This window comes from Uranotaenia lowii, chromosome 3 (assembly GCF_029784155.1).
Source record: "Uranotaenia lowii strain MFRU-FL chromosome 3, ASM2978415v1, whole genome shotgun sequence".
In the NCBI taxonomy this organism is placed as follows: Eukaryota; Metazoa; Arthropoda; class Insecta; order Diptera; family Culicidae; genus Uranotaenia; species Uranotaenia lowii.
Window position 1 is genome coordinate 12,745,263 of NC_073693.1, and position 27,856 is coordinate 12,773,118.

At 44.2% G+C, this 27,856-nt stretch overlaps 1 protein-coding gene across 1 annotated transcript in view; it reads right to left on the reverse strand.

Annotated features, from left to right (window-relative positions):
* LOC129758010 (mucin-17-like) overlaps nt 1-27,856 on the reverse strand; it is a 105,344-nt gene that overhangs the window by 6,803 nt on the left and 70,685 nt on the right. The window contains exon 3 of the mRNA XM_055755427.1: nt 29-9,315. Coding sequence (XP_055611402.1) covers nt 29-9,298 — 9,270 coding nt within the window. The 5' untranslated portion in view covers nt 9,299-9,315. The remainder of the gene's footprint in view (nt 1-28; nt 9,316-27,856) is intronic.

A 27,856-nucleotide genomic window follows, 5' to 3' on the forward strand; every position in this document is an offset into this window, starting at 1 on the left:
AATTGTTGTAAAACTCAAAAGAACTCACCGTATACCCGAGTCGAGCAGCCTTGTGCAAAACGCTTTCGCCAACACCTTTGTTCAATACCCAGCTGCGAATCTCTTTGTTGATGTGCGACTCATCTTTAGATTGCATCTTCTCAAAGGCCGACGTGAGCTTTTTCTTCGGTACCACAGGGGTGCTGTTCTCTCCATTATTGTTCACTGGTGTGGGTTTTTTCTTCTTGCGGATGTAGTCGAAGCCAGAACTCCCTTTTCGACGACTTTTATAAGCTTTCTTCTTACCGACACCTTTAAACGAGACCGGAGTTGCCAGGTCTCGTTCCGATGCAACCGAAGGTGTATCGCCTTCCTCCGCGTTGAACTTATCCAAAATACTGTCCTGCGTTTCGTCGTCCAAATCTTCAATCTTGATGCGCACAGATCCACCGGTCAAACCGGATGCCGAAGCGATAGCTTTCTCCTCTTGGGCTTTCTTCTGTGCTAGAAAAGTTGCAACATTGTTGCTCTTGGTCAGCAAATCGTTGTACATCTCATCGTAGGTCAAGATTTTCGGTCCCGGCACGAAACCCAAAGGCGGTGCAGACTGAGGTCGTTCATCATCTCCTCCGAAAACCTCCCGAATGATTTCTTTGCTTTGCATCACCTTCTGTTCGGTTCGGGTTCTCGATTTGAAGATTGCCGTATCGAATAGAGACTTCTTCCTTTTATTGAACAGTTCCTCACTCTCCGCTCCCGGTGTCGGAAGTAACTCGAACTCGGACTTGGACTTCAGAAGATCCTTTTCGCTGATTGCCTTGCCCTTTTTTGTCTTCCCACTCCTTCCATGTCGAAGCATCCTCTCGTGTAGCAATTCTATAATCGAACTGAACTTCTTGTTGTCATCGATTTTCTTGCTCTCCTCTTTGCTTTTGCCTTCCTGCTTTGCTGCGGCTTTTGTTTTCATCTTCTTGCCTCCATCTTTCTGGTTGATCTTCTTGACAATTTCCGAAAAGGTTTCCGATTCATCGCTGTGGTGGGAATCCAAATCGGGAAGGGAAGCCGATATTCTGTGAACGTACTGTCTCCCTCTTATCGTAATCAGTTGCGGAGGAACTTTCAGTGAACGCTTATATTCGTACAGCTCTTTCTCCCATCCAGGATAAAAATTCTCTTTGGTATTCTCCGAGGCGCAGTCTTTTGAAGTTTTCTTTGGTTTCGGACCACGCTTTTTCGGTGGTTCCTGTTTAGCATTTTTCTTATCCTCCTTGCTACTGTTTTTAGCTGGAGTTCTGCTGTCTTGACTGTGGCCTCGTTTTGAAGCTGACGACGGAGCTGATGTTTCCGAAGTCTTGTGTCTGCGCGCTCTGAGTCTCTCCGACATAGTTTCAACGTCGCTCTCCTCAGAACTCTCCGACCCAGATGAAGATAGACGCTTCGACGTTTTTCTTGTTCGTTTCTTAGCCAGCTTTGCATCGGAATCACTGTCCAGGATGCGTTTCTTGGTGTGGTCCAACTTGGTGTTCGTCAATCCTTTTTTACCTTTCTGTGGCGTTGTGTTGTCATGCTTTTTACGATCTTTAACAAAATTTCCAACTACTTTGTCATTTCGTAGAACCTTGCTGTTGGAACGTTGCTTTTCCAGTTCCAGCTTCCGTTTGGATCGAGTCATCGTCTCCATGGATTCCAGTGATTCCTCGCTTTCAGAAACCAGCACCTTCGCTTTGCGACGTCCACGCTTTATTGCTTCCTTCTTTTCGCTCGTTTCACTCTTTTCCGAATCACTTCCACTGGAGTGTGCGGCAGCTGCTTGATTAGTTTTCTTCCCGCTAGTTCGTTCTTCTGTTTTCCGTTGATTTGAATCACTGTCCGAATGAATCGCTCGATTTTCCGGTTCATTCTTGATTTCTGGGGTCTTTTCATTCTTCCTCGGTGACTGTGACTTTGGGTCCTCTTCGTCCGAGCTCATGTCTGCGCCATTCTCCTGTTTGACTTGCGATTGACAGCGAGTCGGTTTCTTGATCGGGGTCTCAGCTTCCGATTCCGATGAAGTCTGTATAAGTCGCTTGCGTTTACGGAGATCTTTCGCTTGATTCTCCTCCTCTTCTTCCTCTTCATCCTCCTCATCGGTGTTGATGTCGGAAAATTTCAAAGGAACGCTCAATCGGTTTCTTAGCTTACGAGCACGCATCTTCGATCGTTGTACTATTCGTTTAGCATCCGACTCATCTTCGGAACTACTCGATCTGCCCAACTTAGCCTCCAGCTTTTGTTCCAACTCCAGCCGTTGTTTCTCCCTCATGTTTCTAGCAATCTTTTCCGAGAGTTTTTCTTTTGTAGACATTAGAATGGCGTTGGAATGAACATCTTTTACGTCTTCAATCGGATCGAATGGTTGCTGTTTAAGCAAAAGAAGCGGTTTGTCTTCGTCACTAGAAGAGCCCAAATCCTGCATTTCCTGGGAAGCAGATTGCAGAACTTCCTGTGGAACTTCCGAAATTGCACTACTCGACACGCCGGGTAGATCATTGCGAAAAGTTTCCGTCAAACCAGGTTCATTGTCTCGTTTCATTCCGAAGCCTTTTTTCCGACGACCCCGCTTTTTCCCCGTTTGTAGTTGTTCGACAAACTCGTTGCAAGCGCTCCCCCAGTCGAGGATGTCGAAGGCCGAGGGTCCTTCGTTTTCCGGAGGCTGTTCAGTTTTTGGTTCCTTTGGGGTAGAGTCTAAAGGTTCCGGTTTCATTGGTTTTGGGCTTGGTGCTATTGGCTGTTGAGGTGCTGCGGCTGATGGTGGTGCCTGTTGGCCGCCAAGAAAGGGCTGCTGGTTTTGAGTGTTGTTAGGTGCATCGAAGGCCGGTATTGGCGTGTAAGCTTTCATGGCTCCTTTGGAACGAAAGTGGGACGGTGGAAGATCTATTGGTTTGGACTGATCTTCTTCGGACATCTCGGAGCTGGTTTGTTTACGCAGCTGGTTGATGCGCTCTTTTTGCTCGAGGCTGTTCCGCAGCTTGGAGATGACCGATTGGTCTGTTACACCTCTATGTTGCGGAGATGCCAGTGCTGGCTGGGGCTGTTCAGTGATAACAGACTGGTTAGCGTCAATCTTTGGCATGGAGCTAGATTCAGCAGACATCATTCGCTGATTGTGTTCGTACTGTTGCCTCGCATCTATACTGCTACCAGAAGGACGCACTATGTGACCACTTTGAGCAGGATGGTACATTTCATTACGGGGAGCACTCTGTAGAACGTCCGGTCGCTTTTGATGGACTGGTTGTTGTGGTGGCTGATGAACTGAATGATGTCCACCGTATTGGATGTGAGATTGCATAACAACCGTAGACGAAGTTGTTTGAGGAGTGTGATATTGTTGGTTGGTTGGTTTGTCTAACGATGATCCGAAGTATTTTGCCGAATCACCGTGGCCGTGACGAAAGGGCTCCGGTCTCGGGTAGGAATGTTTTTCATCTGGAGGCGCTCCGTAAGCCGGTTGTCTACTGTGATGTTGATGGTGCGGAGATTCGTCTCTCGTTGAGCGAACTACTTCGAGTGGTCGACTCGCGTGGTAGCTTGTGATCACTGAGGGATGCGAATCGATCGGTCGTGCTTGAGAATGGCTGGAAGGCACCGATGACGGAGGTAAGTGATGATGTGGTGGAGCAGTGTTCAGCACACCACGTGTTATAGAGGGCGCTTCCGGCCGTCTATCTTGATAGTGTGGTCCTCCTCCCCCCGGGGGTTGAGGACTCACAGGTTCATGTTTGACAGGAACCGGGTAGTAGTCTCTTGGAGCAGAAGAACTCCCCGGAGGATACAAAGGGTGTCGGTATGTGGCTTCGTAGGGTCTATGGATCTGTGACGGTTGTTCCTCAAGCCTAACCATTTTGTTGGGAGAGGTCTTGGGGATCGACTCTGCAGGTCGTTTCTTGTTTGGAGCAAGTGCCGTTGGAAGTCGAGTTGTGAATTTACCGGCCTGCAGATCAGCAATCACATCAGCCGATGGTGAGGACTGTTTTTTGAGCATACTTTCGACGAAACGACGATCTTCCAGGCGAGGGTCGTCTGGTTGCGACGGATGTTTTGGAGGCATTGCTGGTTGTTTAGCAGGCATACGATTCATGTCATAAGTGGAGCCATACACGTTTCTAGTGCTGTTTGAAGATCCAGGTTTTGCGTAGTAAGGGTCAGATTTTGGAGGAGCACTGGAACCTTGAGAATAGGGATGATGAGCTTGAGCCTCTTCGGGCAACATTCGGTGAGGGTATCCACTGGGATGGAGTGCTCCATAGTTTGGCCCAGATGACTCACGTGGGTCAACCGGAGGATAGTTAGGCCTACCGGGTTGTTGAGGGTAACGATTATCGCTAGGATAACGTGAATCTTTCATCGGAGGTGGAGGTCCTCCGACCGCTCTGTAGTTTGTCGACATGTAAGCGTCAGTTTTCTTGTCATAGCCAGGAGGAATTGCTGGACTACCCACTGGTATTTGTCGACGATCCGGTGGTAGTGGACCACCCACTGGTGCCGCAGGAGCTTTAACTGATGAAGATGCAGGGTAAACCGGCTGAGACTCTCTGGATTGTTGAGAAACGTGATAGGACTGGGGCTGCGGTGGCTGCGGCTGTCTACTTTCTGCCGGTGGTCGTTCGGGTATATGTTTTCCAAAGTTGGGGTTGAAGTTAACCTTCGGGACACCTTCGCGACTTCGGCTCCCATGTCCGTATTCATCGCTTCCCGTTGAATCGGCCTTGGTTTTGATTGTTTTCACCGAGAGATCCAGAGGAGATTCGGATTTGGTAGTACTAGTGGCCGGAGCTATCACAGTGGATGATGGAGTTTGAGGAACGGGGTTGGTTGTGGCGATCACCTTGACCGGGATGTTTTTGTTCATTGGAGGTTGAATGACCGGGTTTTGTCTTTCATCGCGAGTTGCCGGTGTTCGTTCCGGACCGTACCCAGAAGGTCCGGGTTGAGGTTGCGGTGGGCCTCCATGATGAGTGGGCTGCTGTTGATAGGACCAACTTGGTTCGCGATTAGACAAGATCATGTTCGGTGGCATCTGAGGCGGATGCTGAGGATACGGCTGAGATGCTTTCGGAGGATGTGGCTGTGGTTGCTGTTGATAGGGATGCCCACTCGGATGCGGTTGATGGTAAGGGTCCATCTGTTGGGGTTTCTGCTCCGGGTAAATGGTTCGTTGAACTGTTCGTTCTTGGGTGTTGAAGGGTGGTGTACTGATAACGGTTGGTTGTTTTTCTGGAGGCCTCTCGTAACGGTTGTTTGGAACCGGGTATGGACTTCTACCGGATGAAGGTTGAGGTCCGTGATGAGGTGATTCTCCGCCCGATTGATAAGGGCTGGGGTGATGCTGAGTTGGCCTTGAAGAAGGTGGTTGTTGCGGTCCGTAGTTTACGGATGGCTTAGATTGTTGGTACACGGACTCGTTAGAGGCATATCTCTGACTAGGAGCCGGGGATGGACCTTTGCTCTGTGATGAATGGTGCGGCTGTTCAGGCCTCCGAACTTCTTTAGTCTTTGGATGGTGAGGATAGTACGGATCATACTGACTGGGGCCTTCTTGAGGCACTGGGTAGCGTGACCCAGCGTAGTGAGCACCTGCAGAGGGATGGACGTGAACTGCACCTGGTGGCGCAGCCCGTGGTCGTCCGTATTCGTCTCTGTACGGATCTTGGTGTTTAGGGTGTTGAGCGTTCGGCATTTGCGGATGTTGTTGGGGCTGAGGCTGAGGAGCATAAGCGGGGTTCCTGTAAGGATCACTAGGTTTGCTCACAACAACTGCTTGGTTTTCCCTCAAGCGATGGGCTTGACAGACCTCCGCAAACTTTTGCTCCATATTATAATCGAGGCCTTTGAAACCGGCTTTGTAGGATTCTTTGTCAACTTCGATGCTCACGACCCGTTCTCCGTTGCCACTCGGGTAGTACTGAGTGTACTTTGTGATGGAATTGGCGGGGACAGGTGGATAGGGAGACGGTGAAGAGGATGACGAAGGGCTCGGTGATTTGTAGACGGGACTTGGTCCGAGTACGTTAACCGGACTCGGAGAATTTTTCGGGTGTTGGAATTGATTTGGGCTCACGGAGGGTGGTGCCGGAATTGGTGATGATGTTGCACTGCCACCGTGAGGACTAGCTATGACTCGGCTTTGACCGGGCCAATTCGACGGGGGGTTCATTGAACCGGAAGCCATTTGCTGCTGATGGTGTTTGCTTGTTACTGGACTCTGACTCTGCATGTGATGGAAGGTTGGTGACGGAGTAGCTGATGAGGTAGCTGGACTCGGCGGTTGTTTGTATAGCTCAGCTTGAGTTGGATAGCCTTTGCTGGGTTGAGGTGAAGGTCCCCCTGGCGGTGGTGGACCTCGGTAATACGGATCGTAGGGAGAACGATCTCGAGAGCCTCGTGGTTCCTCGATGACGGGGCGCCCTGTCGGTGGATGTCTAGGGGCCGATTGCATTTGCGGAGGCATTTCTGCGTAGGATTGCTTTAGTTTGAAATCTCGGTAGAGAATCTCTTGGGATGAGGCCATCATTTGAGCTTCCCGTCTCTCGGCCGATGGTGATCTTGATCGAGGTGCGTGTTGCTGTTGTTGATACATTGGCTGAGGTGGGTAGTGAGAGGCTGCTGGTGCCGGTGGAGGTCGAGTGTCGTTCGGTTTTAGGGTTATGATGGTACCTTCCTGCCGAAGTTGTTTCTCCTTTTGATCCAGACGGAACTCCGGTTCTTTGGTTTTCGGAAGCGACTGGGAGGGTTCCGGGTAGTACGTTTTGACGTTGTTGACAATTATACCTCCCGGATGGGTAGCTGCTGGTGTTGGGGGTGGTTCTTTCCCTTTGATAGCGGAGTAAGGGGGATAACCAGCGTATGGATCACTTGTTAATGGTGGTGGGCCTTTGTGGCCTGTAGTAGGATATTGCTGTGAGTAGCGCTCTCGTTCATTGGGTTGCGGGTAGGGTTTCGAGTTGTTGTAGTCTACCGCTGGATTCCAGGTTTTGGTAGATGAAGGAGCTGCCTCGGGTGTTCCGGAAGCTTTGTGTATCACATGGGCTTTTGGTTCTTCTAACTGCGCAATGGTGGGATGTGGAGGAATATGGTACGGTTTGGAAGGTGGTTGTGATACAGGTGGTTTGTCCATTCGATAACTATTCAGGCTGGGACCGGATGATGGTCCCTTCACAACCGATGAATACTGTTGGTTTATCGCTTCAGATTGAGGATTTTTCAGCTGCAGATCGCTGATGTAATTTCGTTGCTTACTGATTTCGGCGAATGACGATTGATTGACGTAGGAGGATGGTACTCTCTCTTCTATTCGAGGATTGCTGTTCGTCGGAGGGTATTGGCCCTTTGGTGCAAAGCTTTTCGAAAAATCTGGATTGGCGATTTGTAATCCGTGGGACCGGGGAGCAGTCGATTGGACAATTGAACTTTGACTTGCTGGAACAGGACTCCCTGCGGTGCTTGGAAGCACTCGACTAAAATCTGGAGTCTTCATCTGCAGTTGGCTAAGGCTCTTAGTGGCGGGCATCTCGTTGCTACTGATAGTAGTAGGAGTAGAAGTCGTAGTACTTGGTGTTGCAGTTGTAACAGGAGACGACGTTGAGGAAGAAAGATTTGCAGCGGAGAATAATGACTTGCTGAAGTCTGGTAACTCGGCATGATACATTGCCTTTGGCCGATGTGATACACTTGTTGGAGGCATCTGCTCAGTCTCTTTAGTTGATTTGGGGGCATTTTCTAACGGCGATTGAGGAGCAGTCGTGGAGGCAGCCGAAGTGACGATTGTCGTTGGCTGGTCTCTAGGAACTACAGGACTGCTACTACTAGTGGATTGAGGCCATTCCCGAAAATCTAAGGAAGAACTTCGGTTATAGGTTTCGCTTTGTTCTCGCACTGTTTCACTAGTGATGGATACTTTGTTTTCTAAACTGGAATGTCGCACTTCTGTTGGGCTTTGCACTGCCGTTGGTTGTTGTTGTTGCTCTGTCCGGTTTTGTTTGGCATCGTTTCCTTCACTATGACCAGCATTGCTGTCGCCGCTATTACTCGACGACGACGAACTAGGTTCTACAGACTGAGGCCTCGATGTACTAGCACAGGCAGGAGGTGTTGTTTTGTTGTCCAGCGTAACAGCTGCACTTTTAAAACTCTCTTCCTTAGATTTTTCTTCATGCCTCATAGGGGCACCGCCTAAAACGACCCTACTGAGAGATGAAGTCGTCGCAAGAGTAGCCTCTCCGTTGTTACTAACACCGCTCATGATAAGTCGACTATTCTCCAACCGTTTACTACTGTCCTGCATTCCATTGAGCAGAGAAAACTTTATCACTTTGTGCATCAAGCTGCCTCCTTCTACCTTCACTTCAATCTCATCATCGTTACCTTGGGTAACATCGAGTATGCTTAAATCACTAATACCTTTGATCTCTAAACTATTATCACCATTGACGGCGCTCAGGCTACTGACGCCTGCGCTAGCGCTGTTCCCACTACTGCTGCTGCTGTTGCTGCTACTACAGCTTTTAGAACCATTATTGTTGCTACTAACACTACCGCTGCTATTGATATTGGTGCTGCTGGACGTCGGTTGGTCATTAGACGACGCCACTCCTTGCTCTGGGGTTTCACTTTGAGGAGATTTCTCTCCGGCTATCACTTCTTGCTGCTGTTGTTCAGTACTGATCGATGAAGATGGTCCAACTGTTGCCGAGCTTTGCTCAGCCGTATTGTTGGACGACGTATCTTCGACCGTATTCACACTACTGCTAACGCTGATTTCACTGCTTTCATAATCCCTTCTAAAGTTCTGCGCATCTTCTTGCGCAGAGATGTTTGATGAATTCGTTACGGTGGATGCTGCTTCGGCAGCTGTAGCTGTCGAATTTTCGACATTGCTGTGTGGCTGTTCACTCGGACCGATATCCAATGGATCGTTGGTCGGCTCCTGAGAGGGAGGCGGCGTTCTTATCACATTACTACTACCGCTACTGCTGTTAACGGTGATCAGTTCTGATGTGGATGGAGATTCTGAGGCAGTCGGCTGCTGCTGCTGCTGTTGCTCCGACGATGCTGCATCTGAACTGGATGCAGCGGGTTGTTGCTGATCGGAGTTATCTGTTGATGGAGGTTTATCATTGGTATCAGCGATTGGATCCACTGTGTTCGATTCAGGCTCCACCAATGGATCTTGAGTTGGTTCCGACGATTCGATCGGAACATCGATGGCCAGTGGATCAGTCGATGGTTGTGATTGCTCCTCCGATGGGGGTGAAGACGCTTCTTGCTGATTCGGTTCCATCTTTCATTTGGATTTATCTGTAACAGAAAATAACATAAAATAAACATTATTAGTCAATTTGTCAATTTTAATTTCAATAATTTAATAATTTCAAATTTTAAGAAAAAAATACAAGAGCACAAGTCACACGAAATCCCAACTAGGGCAGGCAGGCACCAACTGCGAACCCGACCAAACGGGGTTCAATCAACTGAACCGTTCCGTTTACTTTTTTGTTTCGAATTCTTCAAGCCTTGGTTCCCGTGTCGAAATGAATAACAAAACGAAAAACACACCAACCGCATCGCCATCACCCGGTCAGTAAAAACAGTCCTACCTATGTAGTTGTCTTGCTCTCCAAGCGACGTCGTCAGTGGTCTTTCGGGGCAGTTCAGTCCAAGACAAAAACGGTCCGAGTTAGTGTAGGGAAATGGAAATCAAGAAGGAAGGCATTTGAACTACAGATAAAACAAATTAGACAGAATAGTTTTAACAATGACAAAAAAGTGGTAAAACCATCCGAAGGAAGGAAAGAGGAGCCCATCGATCAAAGCAAAATGTCCCCGAAAGTTAACCGTTATATGTATTGTCACGATAATTATGAGGCTGATGAATATGGAGCACTTTTGTCAATTCAATTTCGATCTATTGAGCAAATTGCCTGAAAATTATCACATTTTCAAAGGTGATGGAAAGTATTTGAGAAACATGGATACCATGAATTGTGTTTCTTTTTCTTGTACCCTGTGACCAAAACGACGTCTTCGTCACGGCTTACTTCGACCTGGAAGATAGCTAACGATGCTTTTTTTCCACACAATTTTTTTTCCAGACAATCGGTTTTTCGTTTTTGAGTTCCAGTCAGAAGCAGTCGCATAAATGAGCTCCAGAAAATCTCCAAAACGCTCATTAGCAGCGACAGCTAAGGATTTCGTGACACAAGAAGAAAATGGAATATTTTGCCGGATTGATCCGCATAGCACCTGTACATACAGGCAGCAAAAGTATGATCCCGGAAATATGAAGTTGATACATGAAAAAAAAATCTACTGCCAAAAAACTGATTGCCATCGATGCGAGCCTGTATGTTGAGTCGTTCCTGAAAATGGTGGTGCTGGACAATTGCCCGCTGCAAATCTTCAATCTTCCCGGGCATAATCTATTGCCGATTGCCGATAGTGTGGGTATCACCATGAACCAGAAAAGCATCAAGGATTACTAAATATATCCAGAAAACAGCTGAAGAAATGGTGCGGGTAATTTCTGATGAGGTAAAAGGGCGTTTGCTTTGCCTCAAAATTGATATTGCCAGTCGAAAACAACGCCACATAATCGGAACAAATGCCAAGGCTTTGAAGTTGTTAGAAATTTAGGTAAGTTAATTTTTTTCATTTAATCTCTGTTGTCGTTTGAGTGAATTAAAAAAAAAAGATTTTTTTCTGAAAACCCTCAGGACGCTGTTTTTGACCAATTTGGAACAAAATCAGTTTATTATGTTCCAAATCGGTCAAAATTAGTTTATTATGTTTCAAATCGGTCAAAAACAGCGTCCTTTGTAACGAGCTTGGCTCATATTGACTCAGAATTCATTTGATTTGATTTTTACGAACGCCAAAGAGAAGTTGAGGATCAGGATTTTAGATTTTTGCTAAATTATTATTTCAATTTTTTTCACAGCAATGATTGGAGCTACAGAAAGGCAGACTGCTAAATACTTGAAAGCAAAAGTTCTGAAAGTTATGACTGGATACAATATTTGTATCGTTCAAATCTATGCCGTAACTGTTGACAACGGAGCAAATGTCGTTGCAGCCGCCAAATCACTTAGAAAACTTTAAGCTGAAACCATTCTTTCTCATTTAATACTCGAAAGTGATGATCCAGATGGGATTGTGGACGAAAGGGTGGAAAATCTGAAAGCTGAGCAACTAAAGTGGCAAAACTAACGCGACATATGAAATACAAATATTTCTTCTATCATCACGGTGCTAAATACGCTCCATTGTGGGGCGCCACGCGTTGGGGCCGAAAATTCAAATTGGCGAGCAGCTTCCCAAAACATGAAAATTTGTACAACGATTTATTCAAGCAGTTCCCGAATTAGAGTAGGCTTTTATTTTTTTCTTGCAATTGAATAATTTAAATTTTTTTTATTGTTGCGATACCTGTGTACAAATATTTTTAAAAAGTCTCAAAATAACGTTCTTGGAGAATTTCAGAAGCAGAATTTTAATTTTTGTTTTAGATTTAACGTATGAGCTCCCTATCTCATGGCGAAAGAAATGCAATCCAGTTTTCAAACCTTTACAGATTTTTTCTAACAAGGCTTATTACTTCAAGACAGATAAAGAATCTTATAGGAAGCAGATTTTCGGGACCTCTGTGCGCAGCCCTGGATAAGCGATTAAATGCCTTAAAAGGACAACATGGTCTTCAATATGGCTTTTTATGTTGATCCAAGATACAATTAGATGGGGTCCACAATTTTTGACGGAATTAAAAACAACAGGATTCAGGTTAAACACGAATGCAATTAATAATTTAACAAATTTTTTATAAGTTTATTCTTTCAGCAATATGTCAGTAATTTGTACAGTTGAATGAAAGATTGAAGACCTTCAAACAATCAAGAATTATTCGCTCATAAAACATCAGATGATATCGATGACATGTTCACAGAGATGTTTGGAGGATCTTTAGACTCTTCCAACTCTTCGACGTCTGAAACAACAAGTTTACTACAACATATAAAAGCTCAAGAGCTAGAACAGCACCAACCTTACAAGTTCGACGTGTGGAACTACTCAATGGAAGAACAACGTCCCATCCTCAACTGCCAGCATTAGCTTTAGTAGCACTTGCAACATTATCATACCAAGTTTCGGTTGAAAGAGCATTTAGTGCTCTGAGCTAATTCTGTCTGACCACAGAACAAATTTGGAACACCATGTTCTTGAAGAAATTTTACTTTTAAAACTCAATCCTGAGTTTCTTGATAGTGCTATTCGCCGAGTTACAGTGTAACCAGTGCTTTGACTTACTTAAATGTTCAAGGAGGCGCTTTGGCGCGTAAAGGTGGAGGACCGCTTGAAGATATCGAACACAATAACAAGTAGCGAGAATAACTTAACGCAGCGTTAGCCGACAGAGAGGACACGTTACAGTAACGCTAACGCACTGGAACGTAGCCATGACCGGACATGATGGGAGGAATTCATGGATGGACAAAAATCCCGGGGTCAATGGCCTGGATCATGAAACAAGCTCACTTTGGCCTACATGTTCGAGACGTCGACATCACCAGCAACCTTCAAGCACACGAGTTGTCTAGAATAGACCACAATCCAGTTCCACCTAGTGCTGCGAGTACCGAGGACAGTCTGCCAACCCCTGGTCCAGTGAACATCTCGCGATTACGACATTGAGGAGGTTTGGACGCCCACAACAATCCGTCGTCAATACCACTACCCGCATCGGAGCTTAGTCGCCAATATTTAACCTCGTGAGCCACCACCAAGGAAGTCGAGCCGCCATCTTTCGACACTCCAGTCACGGAAATCACCACACGCTGCAACACAAGGTAGGACCAAATCGACCTTTCTGGGGAATTATTATTGGGACATTCCTACCTCTATTCAAAGTCTCTATAATAATAAAAAAAAATCCTACCTCTACGGAACGTTACCATCTATCTTCAAACTTTTGATACATTGACCTTATGATTAATTGAGGACATATTTTCTAGAAGCCATTCAAGGTGAAAAAAGTTGCTTGATTCCCAAGCTGCCGGCAGCAGCAGCCTTAAAAATATGCGCCTGCCTAGCCAATCCGCCTTTTCCACCGGAAGGCCAAATTACAACATACAATCAACAGCAGTAGCCTTTAAAATCTGTGCTCCGTGTGCCAATCCATCTTTCTACCGGAAGCCGAATCGCAATTTTTTTTTTCTTAGCAGCAGCCTTTAACATTTGCGCTTCCTGTGCTAATCCGTCTTTCCACCGAGTCTTACGAATCTCAGGAGAATTTAGAGATTCACTCAGATACGTCTGGTGCTCACAAGAATAGATCAATAACTGGCTTTGTTTTGTTTGTTTTGACTAGTGTTTCCAAAACAACAAACGTTGCCATAGATTTTTGTTTGATTTTATACATCTTCAGTGTTGCCGAATACAACTGTTTTTTTTTTAACAATTCTTTATTTGAAACGGCTCATACCTTTAGGCTTTAAGGAGCCAAAATCGATTTTGTTGTTTACAATTGTTTTCTTAACTTAACACTTTGTGAGAGGAGAAAGGAAAATAGAAAGGGAAATATGAAAATAAAAAAGAAATTATAGACAAAGATCGATAGCTTTTAGAAAAAGGTAGATTTCGAACATGTAGTCCAAATCTAGCACAGCTAGTACATCTCTAACTGGAACATTAGGTGGTTTTCCTCGGGCCCTAAGGGTGTCTATTAAATTCGTTCTGGCGACAAGATGGACCTCACACGACCAAACAATATGCTCGATGTCATGGTAACCTTGGCCGCAACTACACAAATTGCTGCCAGCAATGTCAAAACGATAGAGTACCGCGTCTAAGGAACAATGATTGGACATGAGGCGGGAAAATATACGAATAAAATCCCGACTCAAGTTCAATCTATTGAACCATGGTTTAAGGCTTACCTTTGGGATAATCGAGTGGAGCCACCGACCCTTGTCATCCTTGTCCCATTTGCGCTGCCAGTTGACAAGAGAGTTCCCTCGTACCAAGAAGTAGAATTCGTTGAAGACGATTTCACGTGGATACGTGTCGCCTTCCGTCGCCCCCACCTTTGCCAGAGAGTCTGCCTTCTCATTGCACACTATCGAGCAATGCGAGGGAACCCAAACAAAGGTGATGGAAAAAAGACGTCTTGTTAAAGCACTCAAAATATCCCGTATCTTCTCTAATACAACTGTTGTTTTAGTTTATTTTTATTAAATTTGATTTATTTTCTGCATATACTTGATCTCATCTCATTCACACTGGCTTTGCATCTGATTTACCATACAAAATACAAGAATATGTAGAAATTGTCACCTGCCATGAAAAATATTTCAAAAAGGTCGTTGCAGATCTTTTTCTACTGGACTGTGGCTAAGGCTTGAAAAAAATTGAAGACACGTTTTTCCAAACTAACATCACATTCGACTTATTTCCGTTAGAACACTTTTTTCTTTAATCATATTCATGAGTTTGAAACGGTCTGGAGCAAACAAATGAAGCATAAAAACTGTAGCAAAGTGTCCCATCCTCGACAGTCAATTTATCAAACTCATCATCATCATCGATAAAACGGTGGTGCAAAAACCTTGAAGCGGACCAATTTGCGAACAGAGTCGGGAGGTGGGTAGAAGGTAAAAAAAACAACAAAAATGCAAAGAAACCAAATGCACCCAAGTGCATAACCACCACTACCATCAACATCATCACCATGAACATCATTTGATCGCGCACATTTCGGTCCGGTTCGCCTTTTAGCCGTGTTGTCGTCGTGGTCGTCGTCGATTTATAGAACACAACATTTTCAGCTCAGCTCAGCCGAACAAGATCAATGACCTTTCGTATGGCTGAAGGCGAGGTACCCGTAACGAACGGAAAAAAGAACTGGGAAGAGCCGATCTTTTCAGGACAGAATTTGAAAATCTTAAGGAAAAAAAACAAAGAAAAGGTTCAAGAGCATTTGGCTGACAAAAGAAAAGTAGAAATGGTGCAACAGAAGAAGAGACGAATGGTGGAAAAAAGGATGATCATCTTTGGGTAACATGATCGCATAGGGAAAGGGACAAACTAGAACGAACTGACGATGAATAGAGTTTGATATGGATCACTTCATGGGTTGTTCTTTTGTGCCGAATGTGTCGTTTCGTCAAGGATTCAGGCAACATAAGCAAGCAACCAGTAATGTGAGCCAAACGCTCTCTCTTCAAGGTTAAGCAAGTGCAAATGAGCTGGAACAACGAACGGGTGGCGGCGACGATGTGGTGTGTTGGTAATCGAAGTGTTGCCAGTTGAAACCTACACCCACTTGATATCCGCATGCATCGCGCCCGGTATCGGAAAGCACGTCGTCAGTCGTGAACACGTGGGGTCGTTTGACCTAGAAATGAAAAGCCAGCCCGGCAAGCAAGTGGGTAGTAGGCGCGGACAATTTTTTCCTTCGTTCACTGTCAAACAGCGGCGGACGTGCCGAATTCATACCGAACGCAATAAAGGTCAAGGTTGCATTGATAACACTAGTTTACAAAATTTTAAAAAAATCGTGAACTTGATTAACTGACCAACATTTTTAATGTAAAATCGAGCGCTGAATCCGAAAATGAAATTCAAAAAAATCTCAGTAGAACCGTTTTTGAGTTATGCTCCAAATATGAAATTTCGGAAAAATTAAAAAAGTTCTTATACTTAGATTGAAATATCTCGGACGGCATAATAGTAATTTGGAATCCCTCTTTTGCATATTGAAGGTGAATAAATTTTCTATCGATCATCTGAACACTGTTTTTGCGTTTGACCAACATTATTGTGGATATTAGTGACTTTATGAGAAAAAAAATTATAAAAAACGCATTTTTTTTTAGAGAAAATTTTGTTTTAACGAAAGTTTTGACTCGATGGTAGCATTTAAAAAATCTGATTTTCTTTTGCGCAAAAATGTCAATTCAAAACAAAGATTTCAAGTGGTTATTTATCAAAATCGGTTGAAAATTGAAGAAGCTATGGCTACTTTACCATAACTGAAATTTTTGGAGTTTTTAATAATTTAACGAACCGCAGTACACTTATCATAGTATAGGAAGACTGAAACATGAAAAATCTCACTCGCTCCAAGTCAAAACTATTTATTAGCTTACCAAAAGGTCACATGCCAAGTTTCAGGAAGATCTGACCATAGGGAGGGGTTGCTTGAGTATAAAACGTGAATAAAATTTTGAGGTATTTTGTCCGGAAAGAACGAAAAATACTGGTTTTTCATCAATAACTTTTTTCATCACCAGCTGATTGTTTTTTATTGTTGATTTTCTGAAAGCCTAAGTTGAGACAAATATTTCATCCGAAGACTGTAACTCGATTGGATTTGAAACAGAAAAGTTATTGCGATTCAAAGACCGCAAATTTGTCCAACACGCAATGAGTACTTTTTACGCATTGCGTTTTATACGACATTTTTCGACCAAAATACAATCTTTGAACCGCAATAACTTTTCTGTTTCAAATCCAATCGAGTTACAGTCTTCGGATGAAATATTTGTCTCAACTTAGGCTTTAAGAAAATCAACCATAAAAAACAATCAGTTAGTGATGAAAAAAGTTATTGATGAAAACCAGTATTTTTCGTTCCTTCCGGACAAAATACCTCAAAATTTTATTCACGTTTGAGACTCAAGCAACCCCTCCCTATGGTCAGATCTTCCTGAAACTTGGCATGTGACCTTCTGGTAAGCTAATAAATAGTTTTGACTTGGAGCAAGTGAGATTTTTCATGTTTTATTCTTCCTATACTATGATAAGTGTACTGCGGTTCGTTAAATTATGAAAAACTACAAAAAAATACTAGTATGGTAAAGTAGCCATAACTTCTTCAATTTTCAAGCGATTTTGATAAATAGCCGCTTGAAATCTTTGTTTTGAATTGACATTTTTTCGCAAAAGAAAATCAGATTTTTGAAATGCTACCATCGAGTCTAAAACATTTGTTGAAACAAAATTTTCTCTAAAAAAATGCGTTTTTTATAATTTTTTTTCTCATACAATCATTAATATCAACAATACTGTTGGTCAAACGCAAAAACAGTGTTCAGATGATCGATAGAAAATTTATTCACCTTCAATATGCAAAAGAGGGATTCCAAATTACTGTTATGCCGTCTGAGATATTTCAATCTAAGTACAAGAACTTTTTTAATTTTTCCGAAATTTCATATTTGGAGCATAACTCAAAAACGGTTCTACTGTGATTTTTTTGAATTTCATTTTCGGATTCAGCGCTCGATTTCACATTGGAAATGACCTTCAGTTTACTGAGTTCAAAAATGCTGTAAACTAGTGTAATCGGAGAAATAATAACACACACAGGGAATGACTCAGCTGCTGTCAGTTGCTCCCTTGTGGCGTGGGTCAGATTAGTTTGTGTTTACTTTTTTCACTCTGGCGACAGCACGTGTTATCAACTTTTTGGCAAAGCCTAGTCTGATATGCTGAGGAGAAATACAGCAAGTGGGCTTACCAAGAAGAAAAATCAAATCAGAATATGAACAGCCCTGAACTTGCCACCAGTTTCGGTCCCGGCCGCCGCCATATCAGGTTATATTTATAGAAGCGTGTACATTCGTACGAATGAACATAAATGTAAATGTCGTCTCCTCGTATGACACCACCATTTGTTTATTTGCGCGCCGACAATGTGCCTGTTGTTTTCCACCCCGCAGCACGCCATTCATATTCCATTGTTGGTGCTGGTCGAATTCCGAATTTTTTTACCTTCTTCACAACCCGCGATACGTGAGAGTTTTAAGGAATGTGATTACCGGTAACGGTAGGTGAGATTTTGGAACTGAGATTTATAATGTCCCCGAATTACTGTCTGATTGTCGATTTTTTTATCATTGGTGTGTAGTAGGTACATTACTACCCACTAATGACAATAATCTCATGAAACTGTTGGTGGAAACCCTTACTTGCAGTAATAGATAAGATAAGTTTATGGTTTGTGTACAGTGCAAGACACGATAACAAGTAACAACTCATCTCGTTAAAGTTGGTTCCTTTGAATTTTGAATTTTTCGATGTGACGATCAAAAATTGGTCTTTTTTTCAAGCAATCTTGCGCGCCAGTTGCGTTTGGGCTAAACAAAGAACCCAGATAATTCTGGCAGTGGGACGAGTACAGGCCACTTTTCAAAAATGCGAGAACTACCCTTTGCGAGGCAATCAAGTGACCAAGTTTAAGTACTGAATCAAAGCAATCGAAAGACTCTCTTTAATTCAACCACCGTATAAGAAAAGTTCAGATACCGGTATTTCGGTAGCAACTTACTATCTTCTTCAGTGAGCGTTTTCGATTGATTACTCTCGCTGAAGAAGATAGTTAGTTGCTACCGAAAAACCGGTATCTGAATTTTTCTTACACCGTTGTTGAATTAAAGGGAATCTTTCGAGTGCTTTGATTCTTTAGAATTATTCAACCAAGTAGGCTCACAACGTATATTAGAGACGTTTCAGTAAAGTATTGGCTCTATAACATAAGACGAGTCACGAGTCGTTTTACTCGAATGAGCCATTTTGGTATTACAGTAGTCGAGTCGAGTCGAATTTCAGTCGAGTAGCTCGACTGAGTGGACTGCTTGAAGGTTCGTGACTCAGCTGTTTCACTTGACTACCGTAATACGACATTTCGCTCGACTCGACAGTGACTGAAGTCGAGTCGAGTTACTCGACTGGTGTCATGGCAGGTCTTCCAGAGGCGGATCCAGAGGTACAACGAAGTTGAAGGCGTGTCCTTCGACCAATAGTTGGTTTTAAGACACGTCGCAGCACAGTGGAGGCCATTCGTTCTATCATCGAGACGGCGAAAGAGTCAGGATAGCCAAAATAAGAGAGGGCCGTTTCTGCGCAGTTGTCACTCTGGACGTGAGAGACGTCTTCATCGATGTTAGGTGAAAGTGATTGCGTCGTCGAAATCGGATGAGGATCCAGGAATATCTCCGTAGTTTGGTTATTCGGTAGCTACATTTTTTATCAGCTAAGAGAGTAATCTCTTCGCAAACAGATGCTATTGCAGTTGGATTGCAAGAAAAAGCACACGCTGTTGATGTCTTAGCTTCAAAAGCCATGTCATGAAGGAAGGTGTAACATGTATTGTCGAATATGACCTTAAAAAATCCTGGAATATTTAGAAGTGGCTTGCGCCAGAGCCTGGAACTGTTCTTGAACATAACCATATACTTAAACCTGTTGCTTTGCGACGTAGTTCCACCTCCCCGTGGAGCAGAGTGGAAACGTGTCTACAGACTTGTCACCTGTAGATGTACGGCCAAGAGAACTACACGTAACACTTGGTGCAGCCAGCCCGCCGACGAGCTGCGTGCCGATTGTGGTACAAACGTGGTGCGACTGGGTACCTTGGTACCAGTGGTGCCAGTGCTCAGTTGCAAGAGGGAGGGTTGTAACGTGTATCGGATAGTCGCGATCCCGATATGCGGGACGACCAAATGTTCGAGCGGGTTTTGATCGATCTGCCTTTTGGGGAGGTTCCTGGCCTGATTTGGATTAAACCTCAACTTGCTTGACCTGAATTATCTGTACCTAAACCTGGGCCTGCTTTTGCACTTCTTGAACCAAGACCTGGACCTAGATCTTAACCTAAATACCGGAAATAGAATTGAAACCTGTCTTTACATCAGAACCTTCATCTGTACTTAAACTCTCCCTGGGTTTGGATCTACATTTTGATCTGGACTTAAACCTAGACATCGTTCTAGAAACTAAATTTTACCTGAATCTGGACCTAAACTAGGAATCTGGACCTGGACCGTGTCTTGAACCTGAACTGAACCTAGGCCTGGACCTGGACCTTGACCTGGACCTGGAGCTGGACCTGGACCTGGACCTGGACCTGGACCTGGACCTGGACCTGGACCTAGACCTGTACCTGAACCTGGATCTGGACTTGGACCTGAACCTTGTCTTGAACCTGAACTGAACCTGGACCTGGACTTGGACCTGGACCTGGACTTGAACCTTATCTTGAACCTGAACCTGGACCTGGATCTGGACTTGAACCTGGACCTTGATCTGGACTTGGACCTGGACCTGAACCTTGTCTTGAACCTGAACTGAATCTGAACCTGGACCTGGACCTGGACCTGGACCTGGACCTGAACCTGGACCTGGACCTGGACCTGGACCTGGACCTGGACCTGAACCTGGACCTGGACCTTGACCTGGACCTGGACTTGGACCTGGACCTGGACCTGGACCTGAACCTGGACCTGTACCTGGACCTGGACTTGGACCTGGATCTGAATCTGGACTTGGTCTTTGACCTGGACCTGAACCTTGTCTTGAACCTGAACTGAACCTGAACCTGGACCTGGACTTGGACATGGACCTGGACCTGGACCTGGACCTGGACTTTTACCTGGACCTAGACTTGGACGTGTGTAGGATACCCCAGTGTCGGGGGGTATCCAAGTAGTGCCGCTTCCTAAGAGGGAAACTGCGGGGATAAGACTTTACCTTCCTCGTAGCGGATCTCGAGGGAAGAGGGTTAACCACTGTCGGGGGATACCCACGGGTAGAGAGGCTCTCGACGCCGGGCGAGCCTCTCGAGTCGGTGTAGGATGTCGTCATCGTCGGGAGAAATCCAAGTCGTAGCGTTCCAAGTCCCGAATGTGTGCCGTGACAGGCGCGAGTCTAGGATAAGCTGCTCTCGATTTGGCACACAACGGGCAGGAAAATCCGCGGGCCAAAAATCCTAGGGTTGCCAACCAAGGGGGATAAAGAAGACCGGACAACGGTCGGAGTAGACTGACCCCATCGACGGGGGGCTGTCGAGTAGAGTGCGTCCGACCCCACGGTTTGAAGTTACAAAGATAAGACAATACCTTCTGCGTAGCGGATGCCGTGGGTGCGCCGCGTTCGTGAGTAGGATTCTCCACCTTCGGGGAGTATCTGAGTGGAGCGGTTCTCAACGACAGAAGCTGCGGGGATAAGACATGACCTTCTTCGCAGTGGAAATCGTTGGGAAAGGGTTATTCCACGTTCGGGGAATACCCACGGGTAGAGTGGCTCTCGACGCCGGGCGAGCCATTCGAGTCGGTGTAGGATGACGTCTTCGTCGGGAATCATCCGAGTCGTTGCGTTAAGTCCCGCGCGTGTGCCGTGACAGGCGCGAGTCTAGGATAAGCTGCTCTCGATCTGGCACACGACGGGCAAGGTGGCAAACTTCGAACCCTGAAGATAAGAGGTCAGGCCTCAAACCTTCAGGCGGAGAGGTTTGTGTGGTCAACCCCGAGTCTTTATGATAAGAGGTCGGGTCCCGAGTCGTAAGAGGAGGGATCAGGCCCCTTACCAACAAGAGGAGGGGTACAAGTGGTCACCTCGAGTCATTACGAGGAGAGTTCAGATTTAAAGTCGTTAGAGGAGAGATCGGGCCTTGAATCGTGCAGAGGAGAGGTAAACCTCGAGTCGATGCGAGGAGGGGTCGGATCTCAAGTCGTTAGAGGAGAGATCAGGCCTCAAGTCGCGAAGAGGAGAGGTTTGTGTGGGAATCTCGAGTCATTGCGAGGAGATGTCGGTTCTCAAGTCGTTAGAGGAGAGTTCAGGCGTCGAGTCGTAAGGATGAGAGGTTTTGCTGAAAGTGGTCTCGTTAATGAGTATTGCCTTTGAGCGCATTAGTGCGAATAGACCTCCTACTATTGAAGCATAGTGTACTAAACAGTTCGAGGTGGGAACCAGGTCTGCGGCCCCAGGTGGAGTTTAGGGAGTAGGGGGTATACACGGAGTATATCATGAGTCTGCCCATTGTACCCATGGACCCAGAGTAGCAAACTGGGGGGACGCGGTGGCTCGCCGTGCCTTGAAATACAATCCGTAAACCGGGATTTACCACCTGTGGTTACCAACTAAAAGGAAAAAAAAAACTTGGACCTGAACCTTGTCTTGAACCTGAACCTAGACCTGGACTTGGACTTGGACCTGGACCTGAACCTTTACCTGTACCTGGACTTGAACCTGCCGCTTCCTACGGGGGAAACTGCGGGGATAGGACAATACCTTCCTCGTAGCGGACCTCGTAGGAAAAGGGTAAACCACTGTCGGGGGAAAACCACGGGTGGACAGGTTCTCGAAGCCAGGCAAGCTTCTCAAGTCGATGAAGAATGTCGTCCGTGTCGTAGTGTTCAAAGTCCCAAATGTGTGTCGTGAAAGGCGCGAGTCCAGGACAAGCTGCACTCGATCTGGCATACGACGGACAGAAAAACCTGCTTGCCAAAAATTCTAGGAAGCCAAATGGATACAAGGAGACTGGACAACGGTCGATGTAGACTGACCCCATCGAGTAGTATGCTCCACCTTCGAGGAGTATCTGAGTAGGTCGGAGATCAGTTTCCAACGATCAAAGCTGCGGGGATAAGACTTTACCTTCTCCGCAGTGGGAATCGTTGGGAAAGGGTTATTCCACGATCGGGGAGTACTCACGGGTAGAGTGGCTCTCGACGCCGGGTGAGCCATTCTAGTCGAAGTAGGATGACGTCTTCGTCGGGAATCATCCGAGTAGTTGAGATAAGTCCCGCGCGTGTGCTGTGACAGGCGCGAGTCTAGGTTAAGCTGTTCTCGATCGCACACGACAGGTGGCAAACCTCGAATCTTTGGATTAATAGGTCTGGCTTTGAGTCGTTAGAGGAGAGGTCAAGCCTCGAGTCTTCAGGAGGGGAGGTTTGTGCGGTCAACCCTGAGTCTTAGCGGTAAGAGGTCGGATCTTGAGTCGCAAGAAGAGAGATCAGGCCTTTAATAAATAAAAAGATGAGAGGTATTGCTGAACGTGGTCTCGTCTGTGAGTATTGCCTTGAAGCGCACTAGCGCGAATAGACCTCCCAATATTGAAGGATAGTGGTTGAGCTGGGAACTGGCCTAGACCTAGATCTAAAATTAACTTGAACCTGAAACTGGATCTGAACCTGCCTGGACCTGACCTTAAACCTTGAACCTTTTTGAACCTGGACATGATCTTGGACTTGAATCTTGACAATTTCCTGAACTTCGACCTGATATCTGGGCATAGAAAAGCGGACCTGATCTTGGACATGGACCTGAACGAAAACCTAAACCAGGTTGACCTTGACCTGGACTTGGCCCTGAACCAGGAACTGGACCTGGACATAAACCTGGACTTGGACGTGAACCTGGATCTGGATCTGAACCTGAATCTAGATCAGAACCTGGCTACCTTTAGATTTAATTATATTTGCCAATAGATTTCGTGTATCCTTAAATAAGTTAATCAATTTACCAGATTTCTGTCATTTTTCTGAGAAGACTTCTCAGACAGCATGTATATTTTTTCATCCATTAGTCACTCTAAGAAAAACATAAAAACCGTCCAAACTCAGCAAGGGGAATGCCAACGTTTCGTCACACGAAGCTCACATTCACTCGATCAATCACTGTTTCTCCTCAGGAACACACCCACAAATTGGAACATTTTTCATTCCTCCAAACGATCTCTTGCGTGTTTTCAACTAGGACGGATGGCCGCGGCGACTTGTTTACATTTTTCATTTCGTGAAAAAAAATCCGAACCATCCATCCATCGGTGAGTGAGATTTTCCTCTGCAATTTCGTAAAGCTTCGTTATTTTTAGACAATCTACACTCGACTCGACTGACGAACGACTGTTGTGTGTATCAGTCGATCAGTTTCTAGGATTTTGTTTTTGTTTTCCTTTTGACTGTTATTGTTGCTAACAAAGAGGTTTATTTGCTCTGTTTTGAATGTTGCATATTTTTCGAATTAATTTGTTGGTAGGCAATTTTAGGCATTCCCTGTGTTTTCCCTCTATGGAGCTTTATGATTGACTTCTGTTTTAATTGTTATGTCCTAGATTTTCCGATGAAGAATGCATGTGGGAAGAACCCACATGTTTGTGATAATAGACAACATTCCAAACCGCCTAGAGTAGATTTCAAATTGAATACCTCCTTAATGGAAGAATTTAAACTTGAAAACTAGGAGAGCACAACGTGGAAACGCTTCAATACGAGGAATTGAATCAATTCAATCAAGGATACGAAGAGAGTGGGAGTTCATTCCCAGAATGCACCTGGTTTTGCTTTCATCCCGGGAGTTTCAATGGAAACTTTGCATCGTGCTTGGCATTGTAAAGTTGAGCAGACTACGTAGGAAAAAAAAAGAAAATAAAGCCGCCCCCTCGAAAAACCAATACTCACGCAAACAAACAAACGAACTGTAAAAGTTGCATACAGACAGCTCGGCTTTCCCCACGGAAACGATAGAGCGAAAAGAAAAAATGGAATGGAAAATCATCCCCAAACGGCTCAATTTCCCGTGAGAGGGAAAATGGGGGTCCGGAAAGGTGGAAAACTCGAGAAATCTAGAGACGCACCAACCAACCAACAACAACAACGGAGCGATTATTTATGCTAGTAAACAAACACGTCTGAAAATTTGCTGCTACATATATACCAACCGAATGAAGCGAATTGTATATGTTTATGCTGTTTTTGGGGTGGTTCGTGAAACGCGTTTTTTAAGAGGTTTTACAAACTATCCATAAACGTTTGAAAAAAAAAAATGTCAAAATTAACGAAAATGGAAAAAAACGCAAAATGACAACTTGTGAGTTTGAAATATTTCGAAAAAAGTGAGTTACGATCCTCATCGGAGAATTTCTTTCAATCAGTCCGAATAGTGACAGAATAAAATAAAACAAAATCAGTCAAGAAACACAAAGGATTTGGTTCGAAAACGGACCGGCTTTGGTCCGAAAACGGACCGACTTTCGTCCGAAATCGGACCGAGTACCGACACGGACCGATTGTTTTGACAACTCTCTCGTAAAAACTCATTGTCGTCGGGAAAGTGAATCTGAACAAATAAATTTTCTATCAAATTCTCCTGTAGATAGTCGACTTTAAACTTAAGAATACCGCATTAGAAACAATCTTGATGAAATAGTATTTTGTGCCAGTATTTCCCAAATGAATCGGAAAAACAACCGTAACATCCACCCCATGGAACACTCCGAACATCGACTCAACCCCCTCAAAACCAACAGGGAGCATTACAGTTGGGTCGCGCTCCCCAACAACCCCAACAGAAAACAAAATGCGACGACGACGACGTCCGCGTCCGTCGGCAACGCGACCAGTTGGCTCTCATGACGATGAGCAGAATAGGATGATGATGAGGGTAGCAAAAATGGTAAACTGCCAATGGCTACCAATGCAATGGGGGAAAACTGGGGAAGACACGAGTTGGGGATTTCACCGCGCCCCATTCTCACCCCTCGTTCCTCTTTTCATCATCTCCATCGATTCGGTTGAGGCAAGAATTGCAGCTCATTGAAATGGTTATCGGGGGCTGGCTGACTGGGGGAGGTTAAATATGTGAAGAAGAAACCCAGCTAGCCTGCGCTCGCTCCATCAGTCGTCGTCGGGTTTTGGTTCGGATGAGGCAGCGGAAGCAGGCAGGCAGAAAAGAATAACAACAACAAACAGCATGAACGGAACGAGCCGAATGACGACGACGGCGACGGCGGTGCAAATTTAGGTCAACGACCTTGACAATTCGTTTCAAGTTCTGCCGGTTTCGGGTATTTAGTGGTGTGGATTGGAGAAGAAGGTTTTTTTCTTCTTCTTCGTTCCAATCGGATCCACACTAATTAACCCCTTTTTATCCTACATGTTTTTAAAGGTCAATAAAACATTGATTCAAACCAGGTAGGAGGTACTTAAATCCAAATAGATTATTGATTGGAGAGACACATTTCTATCAGATTTGACCCGGAAACATTGATGTTTTTATTGATCTAAAATTAATCGATAGTGTCTAAAATGATCTAAAAGTGTTCAAAATAGCAAAAATTTCTTTTATATACAAATGGACGAGATTTTTTTTGTGGCACCATAATTTCAAAACGGATTATTAGAATGACTTGAAAATTGGTACCCAGGATTTTTTTTTGAATTAAGGATGGTTTGTATACAAGTTTTATGACCCTTTTGTCCTATGGAAGGGAGGCTCCCATACAAAATCAACATAAAATATGACACAACTTGAACGATTTTCAGATGATTTTTATAAAACTTAGTTCAGACATATATTTTGTCACAATTAGTTGATGTATAGTGTAGAATGACTCCTTTCACGGAAAAAAGTCCACAGTTTTTCTAATTATTTCAGCTGGTTATACCAATCACCAAAGCGTAGTACTTTACGCAATCAATTATGAATATAATGGATTCAACTGCAAATATGATCGATTCAACTACAATTGTACGATTGATTTTATGCATTCAATTATAAATATATTTGAATGAACTACAAACTGCTGTTTGACCTTACACAATCAACTATTAATACGATGGATTCAATTGTTTTGATATAATTGATTCAACTGTAAATATGATAAATTCAACTACAATTGTATGATTGATTTTAGTTATTCAACTATAAATATAAAAGATTCAACTACAAATGTATGATTGATTCTAGGTATTGAACTATAAATATAGTAAATCAAACTATATTTTCATGATTGATTGTGCGATACTTTAATACTAAAGAGTTCATCCGTGTTCATCAGCAATAATAGAAAAAAATCGTTAGTGTGAGACCAGTAAATGTTCCCTGCAGCAATCGTAGTGTTGTTTCAGGGCTCAGACGGCAGTTCCTGACGGCGGTGGTAAAGCGCAAGCGCTCTCCGGTAATGGGGAATCATTTTCCTATACCAGTTCCTGGGAGCGGTCGTGGCCGACAGTTCCTGGAATTAAGAAAGGAACACCTACTCTGGCTTCCCGCGAAATGGACTTGAGTCTCGACGTTCCTTTACGTGATCCTGGCAGGAACCCACAGGAAACTAGCATTGGTAAGTCAGCGTATGATAGATTGATGTTTATGATAATGAGTGAATTTTCACCCCACAAGGTCAATCTTCGTCGGGTGCAGAAGCACGAACTTCTAAGAGGACTGGGACCGATTTGTTAAGACGCACAATTTGCTGGGCAACCATGCATCAAGATGCAAAAAGAACAGTGGAGGAAAGGATGTGGATATCGGGATTTCAGGTCAGCTCTTCTAGCTACGTGGTGGCTAAAACGAACTAGATGCAATATGCTGAAATATTAAATTTAAAGAAAATAAAACGGAGAAATAACATTATTCCGAAAAAATAAAACAATTTAAATTTTTTTTTTTTTGTATCGATTATAGTCGTTTTACCAACTTTATGGCATTCGCGACTTTATCAAAGTTACAGTTAGCGGATCGTTATTGAAAAACTTATCCGGTACAACTGTGTTCGATGTTTACTCTGTGGCTCGAACTCGCGGACATCGGCTCAGGAGACAACAGACTAGCCAACTGAGCTATATCACAAGCCCCTATTTTAAGATATGATAACTTTCAATATAAACAGAATTTAAATTTACAATATTTAAAGTTGATCTTATTTAATCAATCATAGAAATATAATTGAATAGATCATATTTATAATCAGTCAATCACAATATCATAGTTGAATCTACCATATTTACGATTAATCAATCATATTATTATAATTGAATCGATCATATTTACGATTAAAACAATCATACTATTACAGTTGAATCTACTATAGGTATTGAAGAATGTATGATATTAATTGTACATTATAGTTAATCTACTATATTTATAGTTGAATGCACAAAATCAATCATTCAACCATAGTTGAATGTATTACATTTTTTTTTTTTTTTACAAGATGGAAATTTGACTTCAAACCATAACAGCCGGGTGTTTGCTGCCGTGTGTGGGTTCGTCCCACTAAAACCAC